General features: G+C 33.5%; 1 protein-coding gene across 19 annotated transcripts in view; it reads right to left on the bottom strand.

Annotated features, from left to right (window-relative positions):
• Ankrd28 (ankyrin repeat domain 28) overlaps positions 1-13,724 on the bottom strand; it is a 179,703-nt gene that overhangs the window by 48,476 nt on the left and 117,503 nt on the right. For all 19 annotated transcript variants that reach the window (XR_013434431.1, XM_078038326.1, XM_078038325.1 and 16 more), the window contains 6 exons: positions 12,684-12,762; positions 11,174-11,288; positions 9,558-9,640; positions 7,631-7,694; positions 5,586-5,654; positions 3,137-3,277 (listed from right to left, as the gene is read on the bottom strand). Coding sequence is in view for 18 of the 19 variants with exons in the window: in XM_078038326.1 (XP_077894452.1) it covers positions 3,137-3,277; positions 5,586-5,654; positions 7,631-7,694; positions 9,558-9,640; positions 11,174-11,288; positions 12,684-12,762 (551 nt within the window). In the remaining variant the exon portion in view is untranslated. The remainder of the gene's footprint in view (positions 1-3,136; positions 3,278-5,585; positions 5,655-7,630; positions 7,695-9,557; positions 9,641-11,173; positions 11,289-12,683; positions 12,763-13,724) is intronic.

The raw sequence follows: 13,724 nt of genomic DNA, 5'->3' as shown, positions 1-13,724 counted from the left end.
AAAGAACACAAGTATCAGGATAAGGAGGGCAACTAACAGAATAATTAGAATGGATCAGAAATGATTTCATATAGTTTCCAATACTTATTGAAAGTGAGGACAGAGGAACATAAGGCATAAGAGAAGTGTAATTACTATACGTCCCATCTAAATAGTAAAATATCAATGTCAGAGCATCAAAAATTCCAAAGAGCCTGGTGTGGTGAAGAATGCCTGTAATCCAAGCAGTTCAGAAGGGTGAGACCCTAAGTAATTTAGTGAGGATCTGTCTCAAAATAAAATATATATATTTAAAAAAGGGCTGGAGATGTGGCTCACTGATTAAGCAATCCTGGGTTCAATCCCTGATACAAACAACAACAACACTACCAAAAGAACATATAAACAACTTTGCCTGGTGTGACTTAAAGGCAAGAAGTGGGATGCTCACAGGGTATTATTAAAAAATAAGACGTTGTGGCATATGCCTGTAATCCTAGAGGCTTGGAAAGTTGAGGCAGGAGGATCAAGAGTTCAAATCCAGACTCAGCAAAAATGAGGCACTAAGCAACTCAGTGTGACCCTGTCTCTAAAATAAAAATACAAAATAGGGTTAGGGATGTGGTCCACTGATTGAGTGCCTCTGAGTTCAATCCCTGGTACCTTCTCCCCCAAAAAACAAGGATGGGGGGAAGAAAAAAAAAGATAAAAACCTGAGTTTATACTTTCACAAAGATTCCTAATGAATACATCAATGAATCAATACATGATGACTTTAGACAGGACCTCTGGAATTCTGACATTAATCAGATGCTCCAAATTTCTTTTATACATACTATTTCATTTAGATTCATTTACAGCTCTTAAGTGAGTTCCATTTTAATTTTGTAGAGAAAGAAACCTTTGCTTAGTAATTAATTACCTGGCTTGGGCTCAAACAGGTTCAATACGGATATCACAAGATTTGGGTCTTTCTGATTCTGAAAGTTCATAATCTAAACCACAAATTCCCAATACTATGCATTGAAGTATGCTATTCTTCTGCCATAAGAATTCAGGTTTGCTCTCTGTGCTTCCTTGTTATCATGTCCTGGGCAGCTTTCCTCTGCCATACCCTTCTGCCACAAAGTTCCGCCTCACCTCAGGCCCAGAGCAACAGTCAGCCATCTATGAACTGAGGCCTCTGAAACTGCAGTTAGAAGACCCTTCCACAACTGCCAAAGATTTTAATAGCTAGACTTTGAATTGCTAGGTCCTCAAGATCCACCAAGTTCCCCCAGGGCCAACTTCCAGCTGCTGCCACAGTCATTTTATAATGTAGGACTCGATATCAAACCCTATTCTGTTACTGATGCGTAACAAAACACCTCATTATCTCTCTGAGTCCCTTGGGGTTGGGAGAGAATTCACATTTAATGCAATTGTCTAAGGGCAAGAGGAACAAAAGCACAATCTGTTGGGGGTCCTTCAGTAGAAATTAGATTATGCTGAGTTATATCTAATAGTCAGTCTGCGGGAATGGTAAAAAACTATAGATGGTGATAAAATCACTATAGATACAAGCTATTTTCAGAACATCTAGACAGGCATGGTGGTACACGCTTATATTCCCAGTGACTTCCAGAGGCTGAGGTTCTAAGCAATTTAGCAAGATTGTCTCAAAATAAAAAATAAGAGGACTGGGGATGTGGGTCAGTGGTTAAGCATCCCTGGGGTTCAATCCCTGGTACTAAAAACAAACAAAGCAAGAAATAGCTATAATTCAAACCCTGAAATTACAAAATTAATAAACCAAAAGTATTTTCTAATTTAGTCTTTATCACAGATTTTCTTTAAATAGGTATTATCAAAAAATATACTTCAAATACTCCTCCCAAAGTCTATCTCTGTCCAACTTTTCTGCATATATATCTAATAATCTAAAATGACATATTCCTGAAAATAAGAAGTACATTTTACTAATGTGGTGAAGATTAGAATTTTAGCCACAGACCCAACAACAACAAAAAGTTAACTACAGAAATGTTATGAAATTAGTTACAGAATTTATATATGAAATTAACATTTGTCAGGGTTGACTATAGCTCAGTTGATAAAGTATTTGCCTAGCATGCATGAGGTCCTGGGTTTAATCCCTAGTACCTTCAACCAACCAACCAACCAACCAACTAAAAACAAAATACAAAAATAAACATTTATGAATTATATCACCAAATTACGCCTTTTTAAAATTATTATTTTTTTAATTGTAGTTGGACACAATACCTTTATCTTACTTATTTTTATGTGGTGCTGAGAATAGAATCCAGTGCCTACATGTGCTAGGCACATAATTCAAACCCTGAAATTACAAAATTAATAAACCAAAGTATTTTCTAATTTACAGTCTATCTTCTCTATCGCTGAGCCACAACCCCAGGCCCAAATTATGTTTTTTGAGGACAGAAAGTAAATGTTAAAAGCCAAAGAAATAATTCTATGCTAAATGCAACTTCCAGGAAGAATGTTTATAAACATATTTCCAAAGGAGTCATTAGTTTTCCTAGCATTATTTTTACTCTTCACTGACTTTAGATAGCATGGGGAATACCAAAGACACTGAAGAGCTTTTTTCTGTTTTCAATGAGTTTACTTCTTCCAAGAAGAAAAAAACTATACTAAGGTAATATAAAATGGTCTGATAATTGAGTATTGCTTATAGAAGTTTATGTATCACTCATTCTTTTGTTCTCATTCATTCTTGGCCAGCATTTACTTACTCTGTCATCTAATTTAACCTTTCAAATGGGAAAAGTATGAAAGTGATATTAAAACTATTGTTTTACTATGACTATTTACTATAAACTAAAAAGTATGAAAGTGATATTAAAATTATTGTTTTACTATAACTATTGAGGAGGAAAAGAAGGGACCTTTATTTTTTTTACCACATTAGTCAATAAGGCAGGTTACTGAGCTGAGTAGGTTAGTAATAACTATGATGTAGGAATAATAATAAAACCAAACTTATTTCTTAAACTAAAGACTCAAGGAAAGGTAATCAACAACAAAAACAATATAAAAAGGAAATACAAATATGCAATAAAAACAGTCTTCCACATGGAAGAAGCCAGTTTACAGAAATAATCATCTTTCACTCTTACCCCATAATACTTACTTGCCATCTGTGTCTGATGTAGCTGCATAATGTAGGGGTGTGCAGCCTCTTTCATCAAGGTCATTCACACTTGCTCCTGATCCCACAAGAGCAAACAGGCACTGGTAATTGCAGTTGGCAGCAGCATAGTGCAGTGGAGATCTGTGTGTCAAGTTAATAAAAGATAAGAGCCAGGGACATACACTAGTAAACAAGATCATAGTTGACTTTTACTCTACATTTATAAACACTGTATTTATGATGGGCTTTTCAATGACTTGTAATATACACCAAGTCTTTTTAGAGGACATAAAACTAGGAGGAGAAAGCAAAGTGGTAGAGAATGTTTTGGTATAAAAAATATAATCAAAACAGTTATTCAATGGTTCTTAAACAGCTGTAATCCAGTCCCCTGAGTGGATTATAATCTTCTTATTCTGATCAGAAACTGGAAAGCTTTCATTTTAACAAAGCTTCTCCTACCGCTAATAAAAAAGTATAGAAGCAGTAGCCTCTACTTAAGTCTCTGAAGAGAAATAAAATATAGGAGAAAAAAAATAGAAGCATTATAAAGAATGCTCCATTATATCAACTGCATGATAAGCCTACATAGTAGTAGTATCAGACTTCTCATGCAATAAAGACAATTTTGAAGACTATTCACTACTCAGAAGAGTTAGAGTACTGTTTTAATTTCTAAAGACTGAGTATTTGTAGCTGATTTCTTTTTTGGCATTGGGAATTGAACCAAGGGATGTTTAACCACTGAGTAACATCCCCAGTACTTTTTGTAAATAAAATACTTTTTGTATTTTATTTAGAAATAGGGTCTCACTGAGTTGCTTAGCGCCTTGCTAAATTGCTGAGGCTGCCTTTAAACTCACAATCCTCCTGCCTCAGCCTCCTGAGTGACTGGGATTACAGGCGTATGCCACTAGCTCCCAGCTGTAGTTTATTTCTATGTGGTTAATAAAGTGAAAGAGAATGTTACTAAATTTATGAGTAAACTATTTTAGGATCACAAAACTGATGATTCACTACCCTCCCCCAAACCAAGAAATACGATTATAAAGTACAGTTTAGTCTTCACAGTACAATTTTTACCTAGTAAAATATTAATCTGTCTATGGTACATTACATATAGATATTTAAAAATGCAATTAACCCTCAATTCCTTTAAAGCTTATAAGGTCAGAATTTGCTTCAGAAGTCTCCACTGCTATTTATACTACAGAGTACTTGATATGCAATAAAATTATTTTAGACAGATTAAAGTATAATTATTAAAGCAAATTAACTATAAAATATTGTATTCCAAAGCCAAACAAAATGATTATGATTTTGTGGGTCATTAGTTCCTTCCATTAGTAGACTTATGAGATCAATCTGTTATTCAAAGTCATTATGGGGGTCAAACAGTTTTTTCTTTTCTTCTATTCATTTTTATTTCCTACCATACATAATTATTTTTACTTTTCTTCTGAAATGTAAAATCACATGCACTGATATTTGCACATTTCCTTCTAACAGACACTCTTCCCTGTCATAGACTTTGATAGGCACAGTTCTCAACTGTTGACATGTAATTTTGTTCATAATGCCACTTCTATCTTTCAAACAAATACCACCCATTAATTCTTTCCTGTAGAGTCTTAATACATTCTGTGCTTTGACAGGAATATACAATGGTAGCTTCAAATATCACTACCACAAATGCTAGTTACAGTAAAGCCTGGGGCTGAACAGTGAGAAAACTGGCTGAATGACAACAAAGAAATCTGGTCATTTCATAGCTAACTTTCTGAAGATCATTCTCAGTGGGATATGTGAATGGGTATATGAGATTTACATAGAAGAGAAAGAAAACTCACACACACATATTTGAAACCTATTTCCTCTCTCTTTAATAGTACTTTGTAACCAGAAATAGCAAGTAGGATCTCTCAACAAGGGAATGACTTCTGCCAAGAATTGTTACTGTATCCTAGGTACTAAGAATTTCTTGAAGGACCATAGGTACCAAGGAATATCAAAATTTTTATCGCCATAATTATGGGAGAAGTGGTATCAAAAAGCACTTACTTACAAGGGTAAGGCTGTGGCTAGTATTCTAGGGCTTTGGGAGGGGACCAAGTGGAAGGAGACTGAATGAGAACTAATATTTAGAAGATACTGACTTCAGATAGGACTCTCAACAAATCATGATCACAAAGCCAAAGATATGGAATCTTTAATTCTGTCTTCTTTTTGGTTTTAACAATTCTGAGATAGGCCCTCGTTAAGTTGCTAAGGCCATCCTTGAACTTATGATCCTCCTGCTTTAGCTTCCTGAGTCATTGGGATAACAGGCATGTGCCACTGTGCCCATCTCTGAATTGTTAATTTTTAGAAATCAATTAGAAGGTAAAGCAAATCATTAAGTAAATAAAATCAATCAGTTTATACAGAGAAACTATATAACATGACCTACCTCCCAAATTTGTCCTTTTTGTTGAAATCTGCACCAGTATTCAGCAGGAGGTTTAGGCACTCCAAATTCCTATTAGGTAAAAGAAAAAACTTAATTGTCAGAAATTTTGCAGTAAAATTGGTAAGTTTAAATAAGAAGTTTTATTCTTATTTATTTATTTTTAAGGTGGACACAATGTCTTTATTTTATTTTTATGTGGTGCTGAGAATTGAACCCAGTGCCTCACACATGCTAGGCGAGCGCGCTACCACTTGAGCCACATCCCTAGCCCGAAATAAAAATTTTTAAATGAGGGTAAATATGAAAAAAATATCATGATTTACATTCTGTGAAGAATAAAACATTAGAATTCATCTTATCTAAAATTTAAGAAATTATGTATATAAATAGTGGTACATTCACAGGAAATAACAAATGACTCATATCATTGTTTAGAAGGAAGAGCACATTTGTAAAAGAGGGCCTAAAGAAATTTTAGGAAACCATACGCTTGTAATTAAATGGTTTAAATTTAAGTGGTTTTCAATACTAAATTTAAATAGATTAAAAAACCAAAAAACTTAAAAAAAATACCCAAGTCAGTTCTCCATTATCTTCTCCTATACTATTTTTTTCAAATATTTTTTTTTTTCAGTTGTAGATGGACAAAATACTTTTATTTATTTACTTTTATGTGGTGCTAAGGATCAAACTCAGGGCCTCACACATGGTAGGCAAACGCTGTACCCCTGAGCCACAACCCCAGGTCTCTTCTCCTATACTATTAATGCTTACTTAGATGCCTCAATTAAAATAACAGGAGAAAACATAATACTCATGGGTATTCCTGTAATTTAATTTTTATAATTTTGAACATCAATTTAGTTGAAAACTGTAACTGCCAAATAATCAGACAAGTCTGTTGGTCCTGGTCCTCTCTCTGAGGGCAAGTTACATGGAAATTAGCTTTTAACCATAACATTCTCTGGAGACCAAAAAGAACAAGGGAGTCAGTCACATTCTCACAATCCATTTATAGATTGTGGTATTCTTGATTTAGAGCACACTTGTCCTCTGAAGTCTCTGGAAATTTTTAAGGAATTATCATTGGAAATAAAGTTCTTGCAAAATGTCCTTCTAACAATCACAAATTAAAAGTAGCTTATAACATATCTAAAGAAGCATTAGATTAGCAACATGCTTTCAGAGACTAAAGGGTTTTAGCTGAAGTTTGTCATTCAACAGAACCAATTGCCTTGTTTCCTCATAAGCTATTTTAAAACAGTCCAAAATCTCCAATCTCAAAATTTTCTTTTCCCAGTAGTATCAAGACATAAACACCACCAACATTTTTTCCCTTAAGATATGGTTTAAAAAGTATCTGAAGAGCATTAGTATTATAGAGAACATTCTAAATGGTTTGTTGTTCTCATTTGACTTTAGAAGACATTTTTTACTTGAGGAATCACTTTATTCATTTCTTCTTTTATCCAGGAATTGTTTTCACTTAATATATATATATATTTCCTTTTGTAGGCTTTCTCTCCTTTCCCCAGTTAAAATCTATGACTTAGATAAGAGAGGATTGGGGGTGGGGGACGCGCGAGCGATTTCTGCTACTTTGGACTTCCTTTATGATGTGTGTGTGTGTTTTACTGGGGACTGAATCTAGGTGCACTCTACCACTGTTAAATCCTCAGTCTCTTTTCTTTATTTTGAGATAGGATTTTGCTAAATTTCCTAGGCTGACCTTTAACTTGAAATCCTTCTGCCTTGGTCTCCAGAGTTGATGGGATTACATGCATATACCACTGCACTCAGGACTCCCCCCCAAATCATTCCTTTTATGTTTTCTTATTTTTTGGTGACCCAGAAATAAGTAAGAGGAACAAAAACAAGAAAAACTGCCATGACCAGCTTTCTTTGTGATTTTCATTGTGCTGGGGATCAAACCTAGGACCTCACACATTCCAAGAAGCATGTGCTCTACTACTGAGCTATATTATATATACTCCCAGCCACCCTTCCTATTTTTTTTTAAAGAAATAAAAATAGTATTTACATACCCTCCAGCTGCAGCTGCATGTAGACAAGTCCTGCCAAAATCATCTGGGGTATCGATTTCAAATCCTGTAAGAATATATGTCTTATCGATTATATAATATTATAGATGTGTTACTTTAAAGTATTATATCAAGAAATATCAAGAATCATAACTTTTCCTCCAATCCTAAATAAAAACTATGAGTTCTGAATATGAACAAATGAATGAAAATATTTTTAATAATGTACAATATTACAAAAAAATTTACCAGTATGAGATTGGTGTTTCAAAACAAATATTGGAGTGTTCTTTTTAAAAGGCCATACCAGGCATGGTGTCATGAACTGTTAGTCTCCTAGCTATGTAGGAGACTGAGGCAGGAGGACCACTTTTCAGAAGTTTGAGGTCAGCCTTGGCCATTTAGCAAGATCTTATCTCAAACAAACAACTCAGACTTCTAAAAAGGCCACAGGATACCATGGAATATTATTCAGCAATAAAAAGATACTGATAATGACACAAAGATGACCCTTATGAACACAGTGATTCCCTTCTATCAACTATTCAAAATGGGCAAATTTAAAGACATAGAAAGTAGATTAGTGGTTACTTAGGGATAGGGGAGGGCAAAAATGGAGAATAATTGCTAATGTTCCTTTTTTATTTTTAACAAGGGATTGAAGATTTTTAAAAATGGTATGTTATGATGGTTATCCAACATACTAAAATATATTGAACTATATTCTTTAATGCTTATTTTTTAGTTGTAGTTGGACACAATACCTTTTATTTCATTTATTTATTTTCATGTGGTGCTGAGGATCGAACTCAGGGCCTCGCACATGCTAGGTAAATGCTCTACCACTGAGCCATAACCCTAGCCCCGAACTATATTCTTTAAAGGGGAAATCATAAGGCTTTTTCAAAGAGCAATAAGTGTTTGTTACCTGTACATTATTACTGCTAAGAGATACATAATAGTATCTAATAATTGAAAGCACTTAATAAGAACCATAAATTGGTAGTAATAACTTAGAAATCTATCATCTTGGTTTTGTTTTTTCCTTTTTGATACAGGGTCTCACTAAAGTTGCCCAAGCTGGTCTTGAAATTGTGATCCTCCTGCCTTAGCCTCCTGAGAAGCTGGTATTACATGTGTAAGACATAGCACCCAGCTTGATCCTGTTTTGTTTCAAACAGACTATTAGAATTTAAACTACTAATTATATACTACATAAATAATTTCATCATATCACAGAACATACTTGTTTCTTGAAATGGAAGTCAAGACCAATAAGACATACAAATGAAGATTTTTTGCTTCCAGTTATTAAAGGACAATCGAAGAAGACTGCCATCTAATGAACAAAAGAAATATCTAAAAATATCACATACCCCATTCCAGCTAAAAAAGAAGAGGAAACAATTATAAGAATAAAACATTTTCTCTAGCTGATGAGAAAAATCAAGTTTTAAAATTATACTATATTTATGTATGAATATACCAAAATGAATTCTGTATATGTACACATCTATATAAAACCATAATACACTAATTGAAGTAAGAATATTAATATTGGTACTGTTACAAGTACTACTACTACTACTAGAAAGAAGGTCAGTAGAGCAAGAAAATGGGGCAAAGAAGAGGAGCAGCAAAGGGAAGGTACTGGGAGCTTCGACTGATCAAATTATGTTATGTGCATGTATGAATATGGAACAATGAATTCCTCTATTATGCATAATTATAATGCACCAAAAAAACAAACAAAAAAACTGAACAATCAAACATCTAAGAGGTATTAATGAGTAATATATACTTGGATCTATTTATACGTAATCAAAAAAAAAAAAAAAAAAAAAAGATAAAGACAGTGTCTTAACACTAGGAAGTGAGGGAAAAAACCCACAGAAAAACAAAAGAATTGGTCTGTGAAGGCTCCATTTACCTGAAGAAAGAAGTTTCCTGCAGCAATCTGAAAAACCACTTAAGGCTGCCAAGTGAAGGGGGAACATTCCATGTATGCCACGCCTAAAGTTAACAGAATAATACATTCATTACAACACAAGAAAAATATAATCATTTAAATAAATTACATACAGACTACTTAAGTAAAAGATACCAGATGAGTCAAACCCCCCCAAGACTTTGGAGAATAATATGATCAGAGTGTGAAAGTAGGTAGAATTTACTACACAGTTATATTTTTCCTAGAGTAGGTTTTTCAACCTCAGCACTATTGTCATTATGAACTTTATCATTGTTGGAGTATTATCTATACTTTACGTTCAGAATGTTCACCAGCATTCCTGGGTTATACTTACTAGATGTAACACCTTCCTTCCTTCTCAACCAAAAATGTCTCTGGACATTAGCTTAGGGAGCAAAACTAACTCCCATTTTGCCCTACCATTTAAGACCATTCCCACAAGGCAAGATGTTCAACAATGTTCATCACACTTATTAAAAGTAAAAAGTAGGAAGCAAATTATGTTTGTAAGTAAGAAGGATAAAGTGTGAAACATTCATATAATAATTAAATCCTACAAAATCAAAGAACTAGAGCTACTGGTAAAGACATCAATCAGTTCCAAATTTATATCTACACAGTAAGTCAATGTGAATTTTTTATAAAAGTTGCAAAAAAGATGTACAGTAGATATGTACAGCATGCCATTTATAAATGTATAGAAGATATAAAATTTCTTAAGGAATAGATAAATGTATACACAGAAATAATAAACACTAATTTAAGTACAATATTCATTTCTGCAAGGTCCATAGAAAAAATCTCATCATTCAAGTAAATTTCACAGGAAACCTTATTATGTAAAATAAATAAAAGTGGGAAGCAGGGGACACACTGTAGTAGCAACCAAGGAATCCATGAACTCTGCATAACAGTCTGAAAACAATCATCTAGATAGTATTTGGATGAAAACAAAAAGTGTGTACAATTTTGTCAGACTCCCAAGTCCCTGGGATTACAGATGTGTGCCACCACACCTGTTAACTTTTTTCCCCCAAGTCTCTTAAATACTTCCACACCAAAAATAAAGATCTCGGGGCTGGGGATGTGGCTCAAGCGGTAGCGCGCCATGCCTGGCATGCGTGCGGCCCGGGTTCGATCCTCAGCACCACATACCAACAAAGATGTTGTGTCCGCCGAGAAATAAAAAATAAATATTAAAAATTCTCTCTCTCTCTCTCTCTCCTCTCTCACTCTCTCTTAAAAAAAAAAAACAAAAAAACCCAAAAAAAACCCAAAAAAACAACAAAAATAAAGATCTCAAAAATTAAATCTCTGATCAAAATTGCAATTAGTTATGTTTGAAAAAGAAATGCAAAATATATATAAAAAAATATGCTACCTTGACTTGACAAGGAAATTATATTTATATATTTACATACCATACTGGCAATAAAAAGAATAAGGAAAAATTCAAGTATAATACTGAGGACAAAAATCTACATTTCCATCTGAAGTATTTTAGAAAACTATACTTCACCCTCCTTTTGTATTTCCCTGTGATAGCTCTCAACACCTCTGTAAGTACTACTTACTTTGCAGTGTCAGCACCACTTGTGATAAGAGTGTTGATCAGCAGCTCATGGCCATAACGTGCTGCTATGTGCAAAGGGGTGTTTCCATTCTTGTCTTCACAGTCAATTACAGCTCCTGTAAAAAAAAAAAAAAAAAAAAAAAAAAAAAAAAAAGGCACATGTCAGACCCTGGACTATATAAAGATCAAGTCCAACTTATTACGTGCAATGTAACGTAAAACACCTCTTAAGCAGAATGGATACAGCACTTCTAACTAAATTTTATTCATACCATACTTACTAGGTCAGGAAGTTGGGGTTACAGGTTTTATGGCTGAAGCAGTTTTGTAAATTGAGCATAAAATTTTAATATACTTTAAAGCCAAGCATGGTGGTGCACACCTGTAACTCAGCTATCCAGCTACTTGGGAGGCCAACGCATGAAGATCACAAGTTTGAGGTCAACCTGGGCAACTTAGTAAAAATCTTTCTCAAAAATCATAAAATAAAATAAAAATAAAATAAAGGGCTAGGTGTAGCCTAGTAGTCGTATACTTGTCTAGCATGTGCAAGATCCTGGATTCAATCTACAGTACTGCTTATTAAAAGAAAAAAAAAATTTTAATATACTTAAAATTGACAAAAGACTTCAAGGGTCTAGCAAAATTTAAAAACCATTATGCTAGAACAAAATCAAGCACACTTCTTTAGAGCAAAATTTTTCAGAGCTTCAATGTGCACATTCTACACCATTAAGAAGATTGAATATACTGCTCAAAAAATTATTTGATTATGAATTTGTTCCTAGTTTTTACCTAAAAACTATAGTATCAGCTGAGTGTGTGCACCTGTAATCTTATCAATTTGAGAAGCTCAGGCAGGGGGACTGCAACTTTGAGGCCAGTCTCAGCAATTTAGCCAGACTCTGAGTCAAAAAATTAAAAAAAGAGCTGAGGATATAGCTCTGTGGTAGAATGCCCCTGGGTTCAATACCCAGTACCAAAAATAAAAAAGCAGAAAAACAAACAAAAACACAAGCAAAACCTATAGTACTTATTCTATTTTGAGGACTATTAAACAGCTCCTTCAAACATGGTTTGTGAAATAATGACTTAAACATACTTAAAAGATTTTTTTTAAAAGTTTAGCTTGCCTAATAATAAAGTCAAACACAAAATGAAAGAAGTTCATAAAAATCAACTAAAATTCTAAAAATTTAAAATATTCAAAAAGCAAAAAAAATCATATATGTTAATATATATAATACTTTTGTAGTGGAAAGGCAGTTTTCTACCAAGCAAAGTTGATTAAAAAAAAAAAATCAAAACTAACTGCTATGGAAAATTTATAAATAGAAAATTAAAATTCTGAAAGATACACATGCATAGCATTTTATACTCTATAACTTGATTTTTTAAGAGATTTGAAGTCAAATATTAAAAATTTATGGATTACAACAATTAATACCACTCATTTTGTGGATGTTTTTACTAAAATAAAGAAATAAAAAACAAACAGAAATACTTTTTACCACTCTGGATAATGGTTTGTGATCTGGAGAATCTACCGTGGAGGGCAGTCATGTGCAGAGGGGTTTTCCCATCCTTACTCTGAAATGATTGAACAAAAAACAATTTTTAAAAATTACTATTATTATATTAAAAAATACTATTAGAATATGTAATTTTTAGTTTTATTATGAATATCATCCATCTTCATCTTCTACAACTATTTCTCAAGCATTAAGTTTAGTTGAAGCCTATGGAGAAAAAAATAGCTGTTCTGTTCAAAATTATGAACTAATTTTTTAAGCATGAATATCATACTATACAAATGTACAAAAACTCCATAATCACAGTTTATACAAAACTCTGTATGGTACATAAGATATGATCTTAATATTAATCTTATATTCCATAGTGAGGAAACAGAGGCACATAACCATGAATGACACAATCAAGATGTGCTTCCTAAGTTTAAGACTCAAAATTTCATACAGTTCCAATGCTTTCATTCTATGAAATCCTAAGCCCTATCATTTTTGACACACTAGGGATTGAACCAAGAGATACTCCACCACTTAACAGGCCCTTTTGTTTTTTATTTTGAGGCAAGGTCTTGCTATACTGTCAAGGCTGGCATTAAACTCATGATCCTCCTATGTCAGCCTCCCAAGCCACTAGGAAAACAGATGTGTGTCACCATGTCTAGCTTGAAGGAGGGTCTTGACCAAGGAAAAGTGAATATTGGAATTAAACTTGGATACTATAAATAATTTTAAAAACTATATACAATAATTTGTTTATAATTATTTGTAATCAACATTGTTAATCATTTTCTGAAATCAATACATTAAACTGGTTGTACATTTATATACGTAGAAATTCTAAAGGCATTCTCAATATCAAGAAAAATAATCCCGATGTAGGTGATAATTTTTCTTCAGGGTTAGGTAATTTCTTTTTTCCCCTTAAAACTTTTAGGTTGGCTGGGTGCAGTGGCATATGCCTGTAATCCTAGCTGCTTGGGAGACTGACGTAGGACAATTACTAGTTTAAAGCCAGCCTTAGCA

The sequence above is a fragment of the Ictidomys tridecemlineatus genome, chromosome 2 (genome assembly GCF_052094955.1).
Source record: "Ictidomys tridecemlineatus isolate mIctTri1 chromosome 2, mIctTri1.hap1, whole genome shotgun sequence".
Lineage (NCBI taxonomy): Eukaryota > Metazoa > Chordata > Mammalia > Rodentia > Sciuridae > Ictidomys > Ictidomys tridecemlineatus.
This window is presented reverse-complemented; position numbering and strand designations above follow the sequence as displayed.